This window comes from Bos mutus, chromosome 10 (assembly GCF_027580195.1).
Source record: "Bos mutus isolate GX-2022 chromosome 10, NWIPB_WYAK_1.1, whole genome shotgun sequence".
NCBI lineage: Eukaryota > Metazoa > Chordata > Mammalia > Artiodactyla > Bovidae > Bos > Bos mutus.
In genome coordinates, this window is record NC_091626.1 from 28501465 (window position 1) to 28519749 (window position 18285).

The 18285-nt window shown below is 41.8% G+C and overlaps 1 protein-coding gene across 2 annotated transcripts in view; it reads right to left on the minus strand.

Annotated features, from left to right (window-relative positions):
* The window catches only part of RAD51B (RAD51 paralog B), a 620294-nt gene that overhangs the window by 49092 nt on the left and 552917 nt on the right, over positions 1-18285 (minus strand). For both annotated transcript variants that reach the window (XM_070377663.1, XM_005905730.3), the window contains exon 9: positions 6521-6624. In XM_070377663.1, the coding sequence (XP_070233764.1) occupies positions 6521-6624 (104 nt within the window). The remainder of the gene's footprint in view (positions 1-6520; positions 6625-18285) is intronic.

The window sequence follows — 18285 nt, forward strand, 5'->3', positions numbered from 1 at the left end:
TTCACCTATTTGCTCTGGTTTACTTGGCAAGTTAGAGCTGAGAGGGTCACTGAATAAGGAGATTTGGTGCCAGACAGTGCGTAAAAATAAAACTAGTCAGAGCTGGAGGAGAATGACGGAGGTAACAAAACACCGGTGAAATGAGTGGTTCATCACAGGGGAAGCACTCAGTGACTGGACCCCTCATTCAGCCCCTGACCGTCAGAGGCTGTGATCCTCAAACAGAGAAATGAAGACATGTTCTAAGTCTTTCATAAAAACAAATGTATTCAATTTACAGCAGTATTCTTTATTCACAGATGTATTCTTTCTACTTTCTGGTGTTAATGGTATTTTAACCCTTTTTAAAGGGTGGCAACAATTAATTTTGCAACTCTATTTGACTGAAAAAAAAAAAAGACATTTAAAACTTTATGCTGGTTCCCCAACTCTTGCTTTGGTTTGATTTTTCTTTAAACTTCTGTTGACCTCAAGTGGCTCAAAATCTCCTAGGGACATGGGCACTTTTCCTCAGCAGAGGTCTGTGGTCTTTCATGTACAAAGTATCTGAAAGGGGCACCCCCATCAGAAGCCTGGGGGCAGTTGTGCAAAGTACATTTTAAACTGTCAGTTTCCAATGGAACCTCTTCATTGGAAAAGGGAAAAGTTTTCTCTACTTTAGCCCATTCACAAGGAGTGATTTTGGGAGCACACTGATTTTTTTCAAAGGGAGCCCTATGGAATTTACGTTTTTTTGGTTAAGTGGTGGGAAGGATAATTATATTCTTATTTCGAACGTGAAGATAGAAACAGGAAGTGTGCACCTGGGTATGTGAGTTACCCTTTCTAGGTCAGAACCTGTCTTTCTGCTCCGAGAGTCTTAGTTCACTGCATTCATTTGCTGCTACTGTCTACTTTAAGGTGCGATTTCCTTAGATTTTAATACACTTACCTGGTGACCTGAAAAAAGAATCCTCTTTAAAGTCCCTATTTTGGGGTCCCCTTTCATACATTCTCCCAGATTCTCAATAGCTGTTAGAACACTTCCGATGGAAGAGTGTGAGCAGTGGGTTAGACTTCACACATGAGGGGCTCTGAAAGGGAGGAACATTTATACCCATGGCAATGTACTTGGCTGGGATTCTCTGTGCCCTTTGCTATTTCTGCAGATATTTATGCTTAAAAAGACATTTCTCCCACCTCTGCAGGACAGCCAAACTTCTCTTCTGGCTGGATCGAGTCACCACTGAAAACAACAACAACAAAAAGTCTCTTTGCTTAAGAAAAGCAAATGAGTTGGGGCAGAAAACAAAGGAACAAACAAGATGAGTGCCCTGGACCATTTTACAAAGGTAGAGGTTCATAAAGGTTTATAAAACTGACTTGAAAGTTGAAAGTTGAAAAGTTAAAACTGACTTAACATCAGGCAAAACATCATTTCCAATCTCTGTCTTTGTTTGGGTGAATAGGGATATATGTTTGACATTCTTGCCCCAAATCTGCCCTTCAGTTTATCTGGGAGAAAAGATTTATCATCTTTTCTTTCAGTTTTTCAGTCCTTCATTAAGCCTTTCCAACCACAGAGTAGAGAACTTAAGACCTATGGAAGATAGCAGCAAAGATTTCTTATCCTTCCCAGAGGCCAAAGTCCCCTGGCTGCCTGTTCCCTGGGAGCAGCTGCAGGACTCCTGTGCTCCGCCTGGGTCTGTGTTTAGGCCTCTGGCTTGCTTACACAAAGGAATTCCAACTAGGATTTCAAGGGAAGCCTGGCTCCCACTCTCCTACAGCCCCCAGCAGGCGGGTTCTGCAAAAAGATATTCCTATACTCAGTATTCTTACAGTATATCTAGAGAAGTATCTGCTTGAATTGATTTGATGCTCATCTTTAAAAATGACTATTACTAACAATTTAAAGGAACTTTTACAGTGGAAAACTCAAATTCTATGGGGAAGAGTGATTCTAAATAAGCAGTATATCCTTCTTCCTCAAGACTGCATTCATGTGTGGATATAAGGAGTTTCTTTTTCTTTTTTCTTTCTCAAAATACATGCATTGAATGTGTGAGTGTCAAGCACTTGTCTCGCCTCTGAGGGTACACAGTTAAGATTCAGTCACAGCCTTCACAGGGTCACAAAGAGTTGGACAAGATTGAGCATGCGTGCATTACAAAATCTTCACAGTGATGGGGTTTGAGTCTTTCAAAACACAAAATGGATACTGAGTGAAGAATTCCGTCACCAGAAAGGAAACACCAAATACCTTCAAGATGCAAAATAACCAGGGACTTCAAAAAAGCCTAAGGATTCAAGTAAGAATCAGAGTTTGAGTAACAGGATTGGTCTTTAGGCTCTTCCCTCCAGTGTTCTGAAACTTCAGAGTGCCTTCTAAGCAGAAGATGAAAATATTATTATAAAGTCCATTTAAATAAACCTCCTATATGAAAAAGTTACCTCTCTCCAATTTGTTGAAATAAGAGAGTCATAATATTTATTTCATCAAGGGGGTGTGAAGCTTAGTTGGGATTAATTTACTTCATTACTCCTTCCAGGGCACTTAAAAATTTATATAATCCCATATGTGGTTTGTATGAACAGACTACATGAGGATCTGATGAGAAATAGTATGAATATTTCATCAAGTTTTTTCATCATTCTTTCAAGTATAACCTCCCTCCTTCTAACTTTTCCAGTCCCTTGTTACAAGGCACCTGGTTACTATAAGAGCTGCCCCAAAGTAGTCCTTAGCCAATCCATTCTGGGTGCCACTGCCTCATTCATGGTTTTCCTTCGTTGTAGCAGCCGCCACCTCCTCTATGCTCACCGGATGCATGATGCTGGTACAGCATGTTCTCTTTAGATGTTTATCTGTGAACAACTACAGGACATCCACTTACACTTTGAATCCTAGCATCTTACACACAAATTGGCAGACAAGAGGTGATTAAATAAAGGTGTATCAAATGAATGTGTGACCCAAACCCTCTGCTCTTGTTAAAAGGCAAACCTCAGCCCGGATCTTCTGAACACGTGACCTGTCGTTCTGTTTCTCTTCTTTTGCTGTTTGACTTCCCTCCCACATCTTTCCCTTCCTTTTTCACTCACCTAATTTGATCTATTTAAGGCAGAGATTTTCAACCTTGGCTGCACAGTAGAAGCACTGGAGGGAGTGTTATAAATAAAATGAACACCAACTCTTGGCCCCATCAGCAGAGATTTTGATTTACTTGGTTGGGGTGCAGCCCTGGCGTTGGTATTTTGTAAATGTTCCTGTGGTGAGTGGGAGGTGCAGCCAGGGCTTGAGAAATGATGATTTAAAGTGATACTCAAGTCCCACCTTCTCCTGAAAAGACGAACGTGCCTCCGAGGAGTTCACCTTCCTCTGGCTTCAAAGCAGTTATCGTTTTTAACCACTTATTAGATCACAAATCAAACACTGCCTGTGACAGGACCTCAGTGTGAGTCTGCTTTTTAACTGACTCACTGCAGTTTGGTTCGTCTCCTGTCCTAGACTGGAAGAACCCTGAAGGCAGGAGCTGTGTCTTCTACTTTGCATCCCCACGCCATGCATACAGTAGACCAAAACATATTTTTGAGCATTAAAAAGAAAAAAAAAAAAAAAAACACCTAGTAGAGGCCATTTTAACTCTAAGGATATGTCTTTGGTAAGAATAAAAATGCTGCAAAAAGGGTGGGGCAAGATTGAAGGAGAGGAGGGAAAGAGTAAATAAAAGTCAAATGGAAAAAAAAGCTAAATTAGTCCAAAAGAAAATGTTTCCCAGCTTCTTAAAAGGGTTTTTTTTTTTTTTTTGCAACCCCGAAGCAGAATAAACAAGAGAATTAACTTGGCTTGTGCCCTGATAAGGAGATTTCTTTCCTGGTTATATAATTTTACAAAGTTTCCAGGGTGTAAAGAAAATAATCACCCATGGCGGACTCCTTGCCTTGGACTATACAATTCAACTTTCGGGTTAATCGGCTTGCGGATCTGCTCAGCTTGACCTGACCCCCTTCCAGCTCTGTGGTCTCAGACTAAGCCTCACATTCAAGAGCCCTGTTGTAGAGCTCAGTGTCATAGAAAGGGGATAAAACATAATCCTTATTCTATAACCTTGATCCTTTGGTCTAGTGGCCTCTACCTGTGCATTAAAAAAAAAAAAAAAGCTATCCTGGTATCTTCCCCAAGTAGCTGGTGCTCCATGGCTTTGCCCGTACTAGAATGATCCAGGCAAATTCTCCTTCTAAATTGAGTTAGAAGGAAATATTTTGTGCAATTACCTTAAAAGGTGGCTTTCAAATGTTATTTTGTGCCCATATCCCAGAAAAAGTTTGGCTTGCATATGGCTTTTCTACTTGATCGGGAAGTAAGATCACAGGAAAGGTTCAGTGAATCACTAGGTACCCCCTTTGCTAAGGCAAGATAAGGTCATCAAATAGAGACATGTTTTCAGTACCAACATTTATCCTGGTTGTTAGGCCACACATTTAACAACTGGTCCCAAAAGTCACATACATTTCTATAAATTAATTAAATGTACATTCTTTTGCTTGGGTTGGCCATTTTAACACTGGTCATATTTTACTTTAATTTCCGATTATTGTGTGCAAACATGATTCAAAAACATTAAGTCCACTCGACGGATTAGTAATGATGGTAACAAGTTGTCCTTTGTAGATTAAGATAACGCTGCTGACCTATCTAATAGGATAGGAGTTGATAGACTGTCACTGATCTATCCCTGCTTTGCTTTCTGTTCTTCTTGTGACTAGTGGCCTGCATTTGACCTTATGAGCCAAGAACCAAGAGCCACCCAAACCCTCCACTCACCAAATAACAGTAGCCTGCCTGCTACTTCCTGTTGACACTGACAAACTAGACATGACTAGTTAATTTACTAAAACAAAAGGAAAAGAAAAATGTGGCTCTGACCTCTTTATTTACTAATAAATGCTAAGTAGAATTACTAAAACTGGGATCTGGGAACCTGGAATCCATGGTACCCTATACAATAAACTGAATCAAAAAATCTGTGTGTACCATCTAAAATCAAGAACAGAGATAAACTGCAAGTTTTGAAGGCATAAAGTTAAGGATCCATGAAAATGAAAGCACACAAGCAATTTTGCTTTCTCAAATTAGAGTTTAGGTAGTAGTGCTTGACAATCCTTAATGGTATCCCCGATGGCTGTAAACAGGGTTTATTTAACATGATTTATAACTTAAGGTACAAACCAAAGGTTATTGGGTTCTACCGGAACATTTTTTAACATGTTCCACTGAAAGAGAAGTAATGGATTTAGAACCCAGAGTACTTACGTCATCAGGGAAAAGGTATCACTGAGGTAATGAGCAGGCCAGGGCCTGAACACTCAAGAATGTTCCCTTCAGTGAAAACAAGCAGCTCTATCTTCTCAGAACATGGCCGACTCAATCATCGAGCTGGAATGTTATTTACACAGTCCCGAGCAAACTAAGAAGTCTCTGGTCTGTAACCAAGGGCACTCAGAAAGTCATGTCTGCAACAGGCAAAGACTCATGTCTGTTTTTGACGATTCCTGATTCCTTGAAAAACAGCCAGTTTACTTAATGCAGGTAAAGGGAAACAACTCCCTTCCTACCACCTTCTCCAGAAAGGACCACCATCATGATACTTCATGCCTCTTTCATTAATAACTTGGATTTGTTATATATTTAGCAAGATGGGCAAGTCTGGGTTCTGAATTCTGCCCCATCCAACAAAACAGGATAATCCCCCTGTCTTCTTTCTCCCGCTTGTAGGAGAGTCAAGATGGAGCCTGGTCCACATAGCAGGATAAAGTTGAGGTTAGATATCAGGAAAAATAAACTTCCTAATTATGAAACTTTTCATGGAAAGGGTCAAACTGTGGTGTTCCTTTCTTTGGAGTGGGAGGGGGAATTAAGAAAGATGTAAAAAGTAACCTTTCTGGATACAGGTGGGGAATTGAGTCCAGGATAGACAGAATTAATAGAGTTCTGAGAGAGTCATTATCCTTTTGGATAATTTCTGGCATCATTCAGTACTTTAACCTACTGGTTTATGAGTTAATGCAAAAGTACCCAGGATCTGGAGAAGAGTGTATTCACTTAGCAGAGTCTGTGTGGCCTAAGGATTTCAAAACATCCTAACCTCAAGAAAAAGCATCATCGTTATTTAATTTATACACAAATAATCTAGCCCTTAACAAATACTAGCTAAGAGAAATGATCATTTATTCACCCTTTAGAGGTAGAGTGTTGGAGATCCCTTAGGGGTAGAAACCTTGGTCACTCACCAAGCTATTGGCAAAAATCAGGGGTCAACGCTCTATTTTTTGTATTTTTTTCCTTGTGTGTGACTTATCTTCCCAGTTTATTAGAACTGCTATTGAGGTGGGTAGGGAGACTGGTTTCTTTACCCACCCTCTGACAGTGTTGGCCCAGGACAGTCAGCATGGCCAATGCTTTCAGAAGATGAACACCCAGACTGCTGGTACATCTTGTTCTCTGACCTTGACAGTCAGAGAACATTGTCAAAGCACTCACCTGTCTTCTCTCCGAACCAAGGTACTGGAGAATCAGCCGGGTGTTCACACTGTGACTCCAGGTGTTTCCTAGCGCAGCTGTCAAACAGCTAGATCCAGAAGTGCCTGAAACGAAACAGAACGAAAGCATGCTTATGGACACCCAGTCTCATCATGGTCTTAAGCAAAAGTCCAGTCACTGCTCATTGCTCAGACAGCACTTGGGAGCCCAGGTCACTACTACAAAAGTTGATGAAGGAAAGAAGGAAGCAAGGGCTTAAGGAATATGAGACTAAAAAGAAAAACCAGCATGGGTTTCCTTCAGCCTCAGTGAAAGTAACCACCATTGGGCTCAGAGATAACAGAGTTATATATCAATAAGAGGTTACAGTGCAAGGCAGGTTGGAGCCATCGCTAATAATAAATCAAGCTACTCAACATCCACGGCAGAAAGGCATAACTTGACGACACAGAATACGAGCCTGTTATGAAATAGTCTTAGTTTAATAAAGTTGTAAGACTTTTCCAGGTTGATAAGACTCTTAATTCAGTTTCCCTTATCAATATAGAAATGATGGCATATGTATATAAAATTTCTATGCCTTTCCAACCTGAACACACATGAACCCCAAAGAGGAATCTGGAAGATCTCATCATTTCATATCTAATCTGTATTAGACATTCTTATCCCAAGAGAAACATTCTTTTACCTTCTAAGACTTTCCTATAAGGGGGAGGATCTGAAGTAAACTTTATCTGACTTTCTAGTCTATACCAAGTTGCATTTCAGCTACCCTCTGACATCTCCAGAGCATCACTGACCTCTTTTGACATAACTAGAAAGAACCCACTCCTGCACTTCTCCCTTTTCTGTGTTAGCAGCAGGCTTACAAGTCCCATCACTTAGAAGTCAGCACTGACTCTCATCTGGAGCACATTCTGAGGTCTCCTCCAAGCTCCTGTGTTCACTTTGGCCCTGGGCCATGAAATGGGTCTTAGCCTGAGGGGGCATGTGGACTTGTAGTTTGTCTTGTGTCCTCAAAATGCTATCTCTTTCCAATGAGGGGATCAAGTACCAAAAGGCCGAAGTCCACTGAATCAACTAAAGCAAAATGAGGCCTTGAATGTCTCATTTGTTGCCTGCTCATGGCATCATCTCATGTTCACCCTCTGTGTGAAATAGGAATTGGTCCTCTTTTCTGGGTCACCATCTTTCAGGGTGTTCTCCCAACTCTGCATGGTCTTAAGCTTGTTATTGTTCAGTCACTCAGTCATGTTCAACTCTATGCAACCCCATGGACTACAGCATGCCAGATTTCCCTGTCTTTCACTATACCTGGAATTTGCTCAAACTCATGTCTATTGAGTCAGTGATGCCATCCAACCATCTCTTCCTGTGTTGCTCCCTTCTCCTCTTACCCTCAATCTTTCCCAGCATCAAGATCTTTTCCAATGAGTCGGCTCTTCGCATCAGGTGGCCAAAGTATTGAAGCTTCAGCATCAGTCCTTCCAGTGAATATTCAGTGTTGATTTCCTTAAGGATTGATTGATTTGATCTCCTCGCTGTCCAAGGGATTCTCAAGAGCCTTCTCCAGCACCACAGTTTGAAAGCATCAATTCCTCAGGCACTCAACCTTCTTTTATGGTCCAACTTTCACATCCGAACATGACTACTGGAAAAACCATAGCTTTGACTACATGGACCTTTGTCGGCAAAGTGATGTCTCCACTTTTTAATACACTCTCTAGGTTTGTCATAGCTTTTCTTCCAAAGAGAAGCATCCTTTAATTTCATGGCTGCTGTCATCATCCACAGTGATTCTGAAGCACAAGAAAAGAAAATCTGTCAGTTTCCACTTTTTCTCCATCTATTTGCCATGAAGCAATGGGACGAGACACCATGAGCTTAAGAGTTTTAAATATTGAGTTTTAAGCCAGCTTTCCCACTCTCCTCTTTCACCCTCATCAAGAGGCTGCGTAATTCCTTTTCACTTTCTGCCATTAGAGTGGTATTATGTGCATATCTGAGGTTGTTGATATTTCTCCTGGCAATCTTGATTCCAGCTTGGGACTCACCCAGTCCAGCATTTCACATGATGTACTCTGCATAGAAGTTAAACAAGCAGGGTAACAATATACAGCCTTGACGTATTCCTTTCCCTTTTTTTTTTTTTTTTTTTGGTGTTTTAAAAAAATGTTCATTTGCACATTTACTGACCACGTTGATCCTAACCCTGTGCTTAGGGAAAATCCCTGTGATGGAAGCCCTGGTTTCCACAGGGAATCAGGCCCACACCTGGACATAAGAATGGTAATAAACAGGGCCACAAACCCCATCAGGGATGCGAGCACTTGGTGAGAGTGCTTGGTCAGGAGGCAGCACCAGTGGGTTCCCAGCCATGGCTGGAAATCATTGTTCCATGTCCAGTTTTAGCTGTTGCTTCTTGACCTGCATATAGGTTTCTCAGGAGACAGGTAAGGTGGTCTGATACTCCCATCTCTTTAAGAATTTTCCAGTTTGTTGTGATCCACACAGTCAAAGGCTTTAGCGTAGTCAATGAAGCAGAAATAGATGTTTTTCTGGAATTCTCTTGCTTTTTCTATGATCCAATGGATGTTGGCAATTTGATCTCTGGTTCCTCTGCCTTTTATAAATCCAGCTTGTACATCTGCAAGTTCTTGGTTCATGTACTGCTGAAGGATTCATGTCTAGCTTGAAGGATTTTGAGCATTACTTTGTTAATGTGTGAAATGAACTCAATTTTGTGGTAATTTGAACATTCTTTGGCATTACCTTTCTTTGGGATTGGAATGAAAACTCACCTTTTCCAGTCCTGTGGCCATTGCTGAGTTTTCCAAATTTGTTGACATATTGAATGCAGCACTCTAACAGCATCATCTTTTAGGATTCGAAATAGCTCAGCTGGATTGCCATAACCTTCACTCTGTTCATGGTGATGTTTCCTAAGGCCCACTTGACTTTGTACTCCCGGATGTCTGGCTCTAGGTGAGTGATCACACCATCATGATTATCTGGGTCATGAAGATCTTTTTTTGTACAGTTCTTCTGTGTATTCTTGCCACCTCTTCTTAATCTCTTTTGCTTCTGTTAGGTCTTTGCTGTTTTTGTCCTTTATTGTGCCCATCCTTGCATTAATGTTCCCTTGATAGCTCCAATTTTCTTGAAGCGATCTCTAGTTTTTCCCATTCTATTGTTTTCCTCTATTTCTTTGCACTGTTCACTTAAGAAGGCTTTCTTATCTCTCCTTCCTATTCTCTGGAACTCTGTATTCAGTTGGGTATATCTTTCCCTTTCTCCCTTGCCTTTTTCTTCTCTTTTCTCAGCTAGTTGTAAGGCCTCCTCAGACGACCACTTTGCCTTCTTGCATTTCTTTTTCTTTGGGATGGTTTTGGTCACCGCCTCCCATACAATGTAACAAACCTCATCTATAGTTCTTCAGACACTCTGTCTACCAGATCTAATTCCTTTATCTATTCCTCACCTCCACTGCATATTCATAGGGGATTTGATAACTCCTGGACTCAAATACAGCAACAGATAAATGTGGTTCAGTGGTTCTAGGCTGGAAATGATTCTGTGGGCAGTATGGAGGTATGAGTGCTATAGTGTCCAGAGGGTAGAGGTCAGGGATGCTGTTAAACACCTTGTGATGCACAGCCCAGTCCACATAACAAATTATCCAGCCCCAGATACAACAGGGCCGATGGTGAGAAGCCATGGGTTAAAAAAACAACAACAACACATATTTTTCTCTGGTTCAAGCAGATATGGGAATTGGATATCATCCACATTAGGGCTTCAACAAATCTGGGGTTTCAGATTGAGGGAGAATTTAATGAAGGAGAGAATAAAATTTAGGGTGACCTTGGTTCATCATATATACAATTCAAAACACAAATGAATTAATTTGAAAACAAATAATCTGGACTGTGCTGATCTGATCACACTGCTAACTTCAGGACTAGGTGTTCTGAATGCTTTGTCATCTGCATCTGCATCTCTCTGGCCCCATTTCTCTGGATGGATGGTCCTGTAACCTCCTGACTTCTCTGTCTCCATCCTCCTTGAACTCTTGTCAGCATTTGATAAAGCTTCTTCCAGCATCCAATATACTAGCCTCTTTGCTTCTCCTTGTATCAATCATGTTGAGTATTCCTTTTCCTTCTCTGCTTTTCCTCTCTCTCTCTCCTTAGTTGTGGGTGGATCTCGGAGAACTGGTCATGAGCAGTTATTTCCCTAACACCCACATGCCTTCAGTGGCTAGGAAGGTAATGTATATTAATAAAGAGACCAAGTGTCTGCATCTTAGCCCGTAGAAAAGTCTTTACTACCACAAAGAGATGTACTCTCTCCCGTTTTTCTTGAAATACATGGACCTCTCAGTCCGTCTTTCATTCCCCCATTTTTGATCGAGACACACTAACAGAGAAGTATTTTCTGCTATAAGAAAGCCAACACTGCAAGGACAATAGCCACTGGTGTTCCTTTTTCTTGCATTTTTACAAAACAGCTTTGCTGAGACAACTCACATGTTGTACCATCCACCCATTTAAAGTGTACAGTTCAATGGTTTTTACTATATTCAGAGTTGATCAACCATCACTACAATCAACTTTGGAACATTTCATCACCCCCAGAAGAAACTCCAGATCTCTTAGCCATAAGCCTGCAGCCCGTCCTTCCTGTCTTGAAGCCCTAGGCAATTATTAATCCACTTTCCGTCTAATATTAAGTGCTAGGAGATGATGGGGAATAGTGGAGATGGTGGTGAATCAGACAATTCAGCCCACCAGGCTCCTCTGTCCATGGGATTTTCCAGGCAATAGTACTGGAGTGGATTGCCATTTCCTTCTCCAAGGGATCTTCCCAACCCAGGGATCGAACCTGGGTCTCCCGCATCGTAGACAGATGCTTTACCGTCTGAGCCACCAGGGAAGTCCCCATATCTTTTGATCTTATTTTAAAAACTAATACTTTAAGTACAATCTTCTGATTGGAAAATGCTGGTTTATTTAAAACAATTTTTAAACATGTTAAATGACTCATTCCCACCAAGCTTGCAATGTCTGCTCCATGCGGGATGTCCTCACTGTTGACAAGGATGACACCCCCAGAGGGAATGACTTCTAAGCCTCTGTCTTAGTGTCCCACTTACCTCAGCCCCTGTCTCTCATTTTCAACGACAAGATCTGCAGGCCTAATATGATGAATTTGGGTACTATAAACTCAGTATCTTCAAATCAAGCTTATACGCTTCCTGTATAAATTTACTCCTCCTTCTTTGGCCTTCTAGTTAATCTGATTTGAAACCTTAGTTCCATTTAAAAAATGTCTCCCTCTCCTGTGCTTCTCAGTTTCAATAAACTGTGAAGTCAGGTTCGCGTCACTGTAAATGTCTCACCTACATCCGTTCATTCTACCCCATCCTAGATCAGAGGCACATTACTTTCACCTGGGGATGGCTGCAGTCACCATGCTGCTCTGAGTTTCTCCCTATGAAAACATCCTTTATTCTACTGTTTGTTTCAGCTGCCCAGGCACACAGCTAAGCGTGTTGCCCTTCCACTTACGAGCAGCAAGCTCAGAAACTTTTGGCGGCCCCCGAGTTCTTTTGAAGAGTTCTAAATTCCTAAGATTGGTGCTCGTGCAGCTGTGTCCGACCTGCCTCTGTGCACGTCTTCCCTCCATTCCACTTCATAAAGACTCTGTCTGCTCCAATGTAATCACTCTTTTCTCGTGTGCCCCACCTCCCATGCCCACGCATCATCTTCAGTACTCCTTCTTACACGCCACCTCCCTGGTCATCACAGAAATAATGCCTTCCTCCTTCAAATGCCCATGACACTTTATATTATGCTCTCATGTTGCTGCCATTTTCTATCCTGTGGCATGCTACTTGTGTGCTTTTCTTAGCACCTCTGATGTATATTTTAAGAGGATCAAGTCCAAGTCTGATTTATATTAGTGTGCCTGATTCACAAGGTTGAAGACCCAAAAGATGCTTCAGAAACTGTGGTTAAATAGTCAATAAGTTATTACTATTAAACTTTGAACTATTATATATTTGTTTTAGCAGCAGATTTACATTCTTAATCCGATCTTGCTTAAGCCAAAGTTAATAGGTTTACATTTTTCAAGCAAACTCTAGAAGCTTGTGGCTCCGATGCCCACTAAGTGATAGGAGGAACTGAGCCTGAATTTGAAAGTTCACCAAGGAAGAGCTACATGTGAATACTGAGGAGTTGCTAATGAGTTACGCACTCAAAAAAAAAAAAAAAAAAAGTGGTGATACAACTGTAGGTGTTGCCCGGGTCCAAAAGATGTTTACAGGGGTCAGAGCCATAAAAGGCAGCAGTGCTTATTTAAAGAATTCCATGTCCCTAAACGAATGAAAACATAATTTTAGAAAAGGACCCACATGCTTGGCTGCTTGTCAGACAGGTAAGCTTGGGTCCTTAACCCAAGGCCATGAGCAACAATAACCAGAGAAAATTTTCCAGTGGAAACCTTGAGTGGGCAAGCTTAGGGAGCTATATCTTCAGGAGTGTTTACAAATGCTAAGCCACCACAAGAGCAATAACAGCAGGACCTTAGATGATAAGGAAATGGGAAATGTTAAACGTTAAACAGTTGATAAGGAAAAACAATATTTTAAAAGTATAATACTATAAACTAGGCACTAGGTAAGCCCTTTAAATAAGGAGGGCTTATACCCTGTTTGAGCTTTGTATCTTAGGTACATCTTTTTTGATCCTGAAAACCACCTTATGAGGTAGGTAATATCATCATCCCTATCAACAGACCAAGGCTGTAAGAGATAAGTAATTCTCCCAAGGTCACATGTTCGTTAATGATAGAGCCAGGGTTCAAAACTAGGCCGAGTCTTTTTTTTGGTGTATAGTTGATTCATAATGTTGTATTGGTTTCCAGTGTACAGCAAAGTGATTCAGATTATATATATCTTTTCCAGATTCTTTTCCTTTACCAATGTGTTAGTCGCTTAGTCATGTTCAACTCTTTGTGACCCCATGGACTATAGTTCGCCAGGCTCCTCTGTCCATGGGATTTCCCAGGCTAGAATACTGGAGTGGGTTGCCATTTTCTTCTCCAGGGTTTTTTCCCTTATACTGCTACTGCTAAGTCACTTCAGTCGTGTCCGACTCTGCGACCCCATAGATGGCAGCCCACCAGGCTCCCCCGTCCCCGGGATTCTCCAGGCAAGAACACTGGAGTGGGTTGCCATTTCCTTCTCCAATGCATGAAAGTGAAAAGTGAAAGTGAAGTCACTCAGTCGTGTCTGACCCTCAGCGACCCCATGGACTGCAGCCCACAGGCTCCTGCATCCATGGGATTTTCCAGGCAAGAGTACTGGAGTGGGGTGCCATTGCCTTCTCCATTTTTCCCTTACAGGTGATCACAAAATATTGAGTCGAGTTCCCTGTGTTATACACGTAGGTCCTTGTTGGTAATTTCTTTTACATATAGTAGCAGGTATATGACTGGGTCTTAACCACTATTCCAATTAGCCTTCTCTAGGCTCATTATGCCGGAGAAGGCAATGGCACCTCACTCCGGTACTCTTGCCTGGAGAGTCCCATGGACGGAGGAGCCTGGTGGGCTGCAGTCCATCCGGTCGCTAAGAGTCGGACACGACTGAGCGACTTCACTTTCACTTTTCACTTTCATGAACTGGAGAAGGAAATGGCAACCCACTCCAGTGTTTTTGCCTGGAGAATCCCAGGGACGGGGGAGCCTGGTGGGAGGCTGTCTATGGGGTTGCATAGAGTCGGACACGACTGAAGCGACTTAGCAGCAGCAGCAGCAGGCTCATTATGTCAAATAGCTGGCCACTCTGCCAGCCTGGGGCAGGTGGGGTGGTGGTGGCTGGGAAGGGCCTGAAGAGCCCAGAGGCTTATCTCTGGGAAGACACTGATGGAAGTATGTTGTGAGCATCTTATCAACTCATCTGAACTCTGTGCGTCACTCAGGCCCTACACTCGGCTTCCTCTGTTCTGATGTACAGCAATAACCCAGGGCAAGGGGTTTCCAGAAAGACACTACGTGCCCTGGCGTGGCAAGTTATTTAACCTCACTCAACTGGCCCAGCAACTGGATTCAGGCAAATCAGGTGGCCTGAAACTAACCCTCTCTGGTTGGAGGATTAAAAAATCTGGTGAAGACTGAAAAGTTATTTCACCTAATAGGACTCTGAATATGGAAAAACAATCGAAGAGTGGTTACAGGTGGTGGCATGGCTTGAGAAAGGAAAGTGGGGAAGCTATCAGTTACTATAAATTTGTAATTTTATTTTCAATTAGAAAACTCAGTGGTCTCTAATGTCTTTTGACTTTTAAGCATTCCTGTGTGAGGGCTGGCATAGATGATCATTAATGCTGTTTATAGGAAATTTAAGGTAGAAGGAATCTGCTTATTGGCTTTTCAGAAAAGGTGATTTCCTGCCCAATGACCTAATTGGTCAGGAAACAGCTATGTGAATCTTTTCTAAGCTCATTTTAGCAGAAGGTACAAAAATCGGGGCATTCCCTCCCTCTCTCCTTTTCGATGACTGTGATATTTAGATCTGCCAAGGCAGTATGACTTCATTGTACTAGAATTTGGTTGATCCCAATACAAATAAAAAATCAAATAAGTGAACTGGGTTTTAAAAATATTTTCATTATTGGAAATTTTTCATGGTCACAAGACTGAGCTTATAGAAGTACCTGAGTAAGCTCCAGACAGAAAATCTAATTTATTTACACCGAAGTCACGTCTCTTTGGGAATCCCTAGTGGCTCATTGGTAAAGAATCCGCCTGCTATGCAGGAGATAGGGGATTTGATCCCTGGGTTGGGAAGATTCCCAGGAGAAGGAAATGGCAACCTATTCCAGTATTCTTGTCTGGGAAATCCTATGGACAGAGGAGCCTGGCAGGCGACAGTCCATGGGATCATGAGTTGTACATGACTTAAAACTAAACCACCATCACCAGATCTCTTTTAAAAAGACTGAGGGAATAGTCATCCTCTACTGTCTCAGAGACACTTTCAGGTAAGTCAAAGCATACCCTCTCTCTGTGATTGCTTATCCATCTGTAAAATGTGAATAATAATTTTTGCCTCCAGGAAACCAAAGGTTCTTGATGACCCTTAGATGAAGATACTTGATATGTATAAATGACAGGAACAATGATGATCAAACACTGAAGATAATATTCTAGGGAGAAAAGAAGTTTAATCATCTAGTACTTTTTTTTTATTCTTACAATGAGGCAGGCTAGTAAAGCTCAGTAATGAAGTGGTTAAAACAGCAGGATTTGGATTCTGGAATATCTTTCATGACTACTATCTCTGGATCCATTCCCCTACTCCTTTGGAGTGGGAGTGGTTACAAAGACAAATTTCTTACAAGGCAAGAAGCTTGCTTTCCTCTCTTGCTCGCGCGTGCGCGCTCGCGCTCGCTCGCTCGCTCTCTCTCTCTTTCGGCTCTGCACGGAGGGTGTAGTCCTTGTGCAATCAGCCTGGAGGAGGATAAGCAGGTTGCTATGTAGCCTTGATTTCCAAAAAGGTAATGGGCTTCTGGTACCAACCAGTGTCAGTATTGAGGGCGCTTTCAATGAGGAAACTCCTTCTCTAAAAACATTGCAATTTATGACTCCTATGCTAAGCGTTTCTGGGAAGTCAAATGGAATCTCCAGAATATAACATGAAAGTGTGCCCTGTGGCAAAAGGTCAACTTTAAAAGACTAGACTTTTCCATGCTTTAAAAAAAAAAATGTAAACAAAGCAGCGACTCCCAGAATAGGAACTGAGGGGAAGGAGAAGTTCATGGCCAGAGAGGGCTGGCTCCTCTGGACATTAGGTCTCTCCTGCCCCTTTAAATGAAAGACAATTTATTGAGACTAGAAAGAGGAAATTTTAAAAAACAAAAAAGGATGAAAATACAAATGTTTTCAGTCCTTAAATAAGTTCGGGGAAGGGGATGGTGTTGTTAACCACTGGAGTTGACATTCTCTTTCTGATCTCTCATCCTCACATCTGAAACATGTTCTATATGATGCATGATGGCATATGGCTGGCTGGAAGACAGGACCCTGGAATTCTATTTCTGACTTAGCTGTGGGCTTATTTCTTTTTAATATTTATTTATTTATTTGGCTGTGTCCGGTCTTAGTTGAGGCACGGAGGATCTTCGTTGCTCCATGTGGGAACTTCCATTGCGGTGAACAGACTCTAGTTGTGGCACATGGGCTCCAGAGCACGTGGACTCTCTAGCTGTGGTGCACCAGCCTAGCTACTCTGTGGCATGTGGGATCTTACTTCCCTACGCAGGGGTAGAACCCGCATCCCTTGCATTGCAAGGCAAATTCTTAACCACTAGACCACCAGGGAAGTCCCTAGCTGTGGGCTTTTAATGAGACCAGGTGGGAGAAGAGAATGATGTAACTGAGAACATCTTAGCAGACCTTGGTAATGAGCAGTTAGTTCACTTCTCTGAGCCTCCATTTCCTCATCCACGACAAGAAGGGGTTGTTCAAAATGATCTCAAAAGTTCCCGCCTGTACAAAGAACTTTGAATCTATGGTATTTTAATGGCAAGAAATTAGTTCCTCATTCTGGACCTTACTTTTTCCAGGAAGTCTGAGACTGCTGTACTCAGTGTGCTGTTTGTCAATGTCTGCGCCCCACCCAGCACTCATCTAAGACTGAAGAGTGCAGATGTGGGCTCCTTTTCCTAAGAGCAGATTTCTCCCCAGACTAGGGATTTTCTTAGTCTATCCTACCTACTAAAACCTTTTGATGGGTAAACATGTGTTGGCCAGTGGCCAAATCCCAGCAAACACAACTTCATAAGAACAAAGCTTAAAGATGGGAGTCTGAGTGAGAGAGTAGGGATTAGAAAGGGATTATCGTTCATTAAATTCAGTTTCCCCTGTTTAAAACCAGGCCCGTGGAAGTTGCTGAGCTTCAGCATATGCTTTTTTGGTTGTTGTTGTTGTTGGGTCACTCATTTGAAGTGAGGAAGTGACTGAGAATCTTGTTTAGCCTCAATAGAAAGATGAAGTAGGGAAATGTTTAGATCTTTTTCCGAAGCTTCCCAGAGTAGCCTGAGTTACTTCTGCTAATGGATCGTGAGCTCTTTTGCTATTTGACGCAGAAAGCCAGAATTTCAGCAGCCTACACTGAAGAGGCTGTCTATAAAGAGGGAGGAAGACTACAGAGGATAGGGTATTTGAGAATAAGGATTCAAGACGACTGACAAGTTCCATAAGGCCACATGGCAAATGAGAAGGAAATTCAAAAGGGAGGGGATATGTGTATACATATAGCAGATTAACTCTGCTGTGCAGTATACACCAACACAACATTGTAAGGCAACTATATTCCAATAAAAATTAATTTAAATAAAAAGTGATTGAGACAGGCTCAGACATCTGTCCTCCAGCAAACTTTATTTCCTTGGCGGCTTGTGCTTCACTAACTGAACCTGTGAACCAGCTGTATTTAGCATATACTCTACTTCCTTGGGTCTTTAAAATTGCCGATGGTCTGTAGGTCAAGTTCCAACGGAAGTGATATTTCTGATCTAGCTCTATAAATAGCACACTGGAAAAAACCCATCAGCTGCATATGGCCTGGGGACCACACGCTATCTATTAAGTAAGTAACCACAGTATCTGTGCTGCCATTTTAGACGAGGAAAAAAAAAATCTCTTGTTATTTATAATCTTCTGAGCCTCGAGATTCTCAAAATACTTTAAAGTTA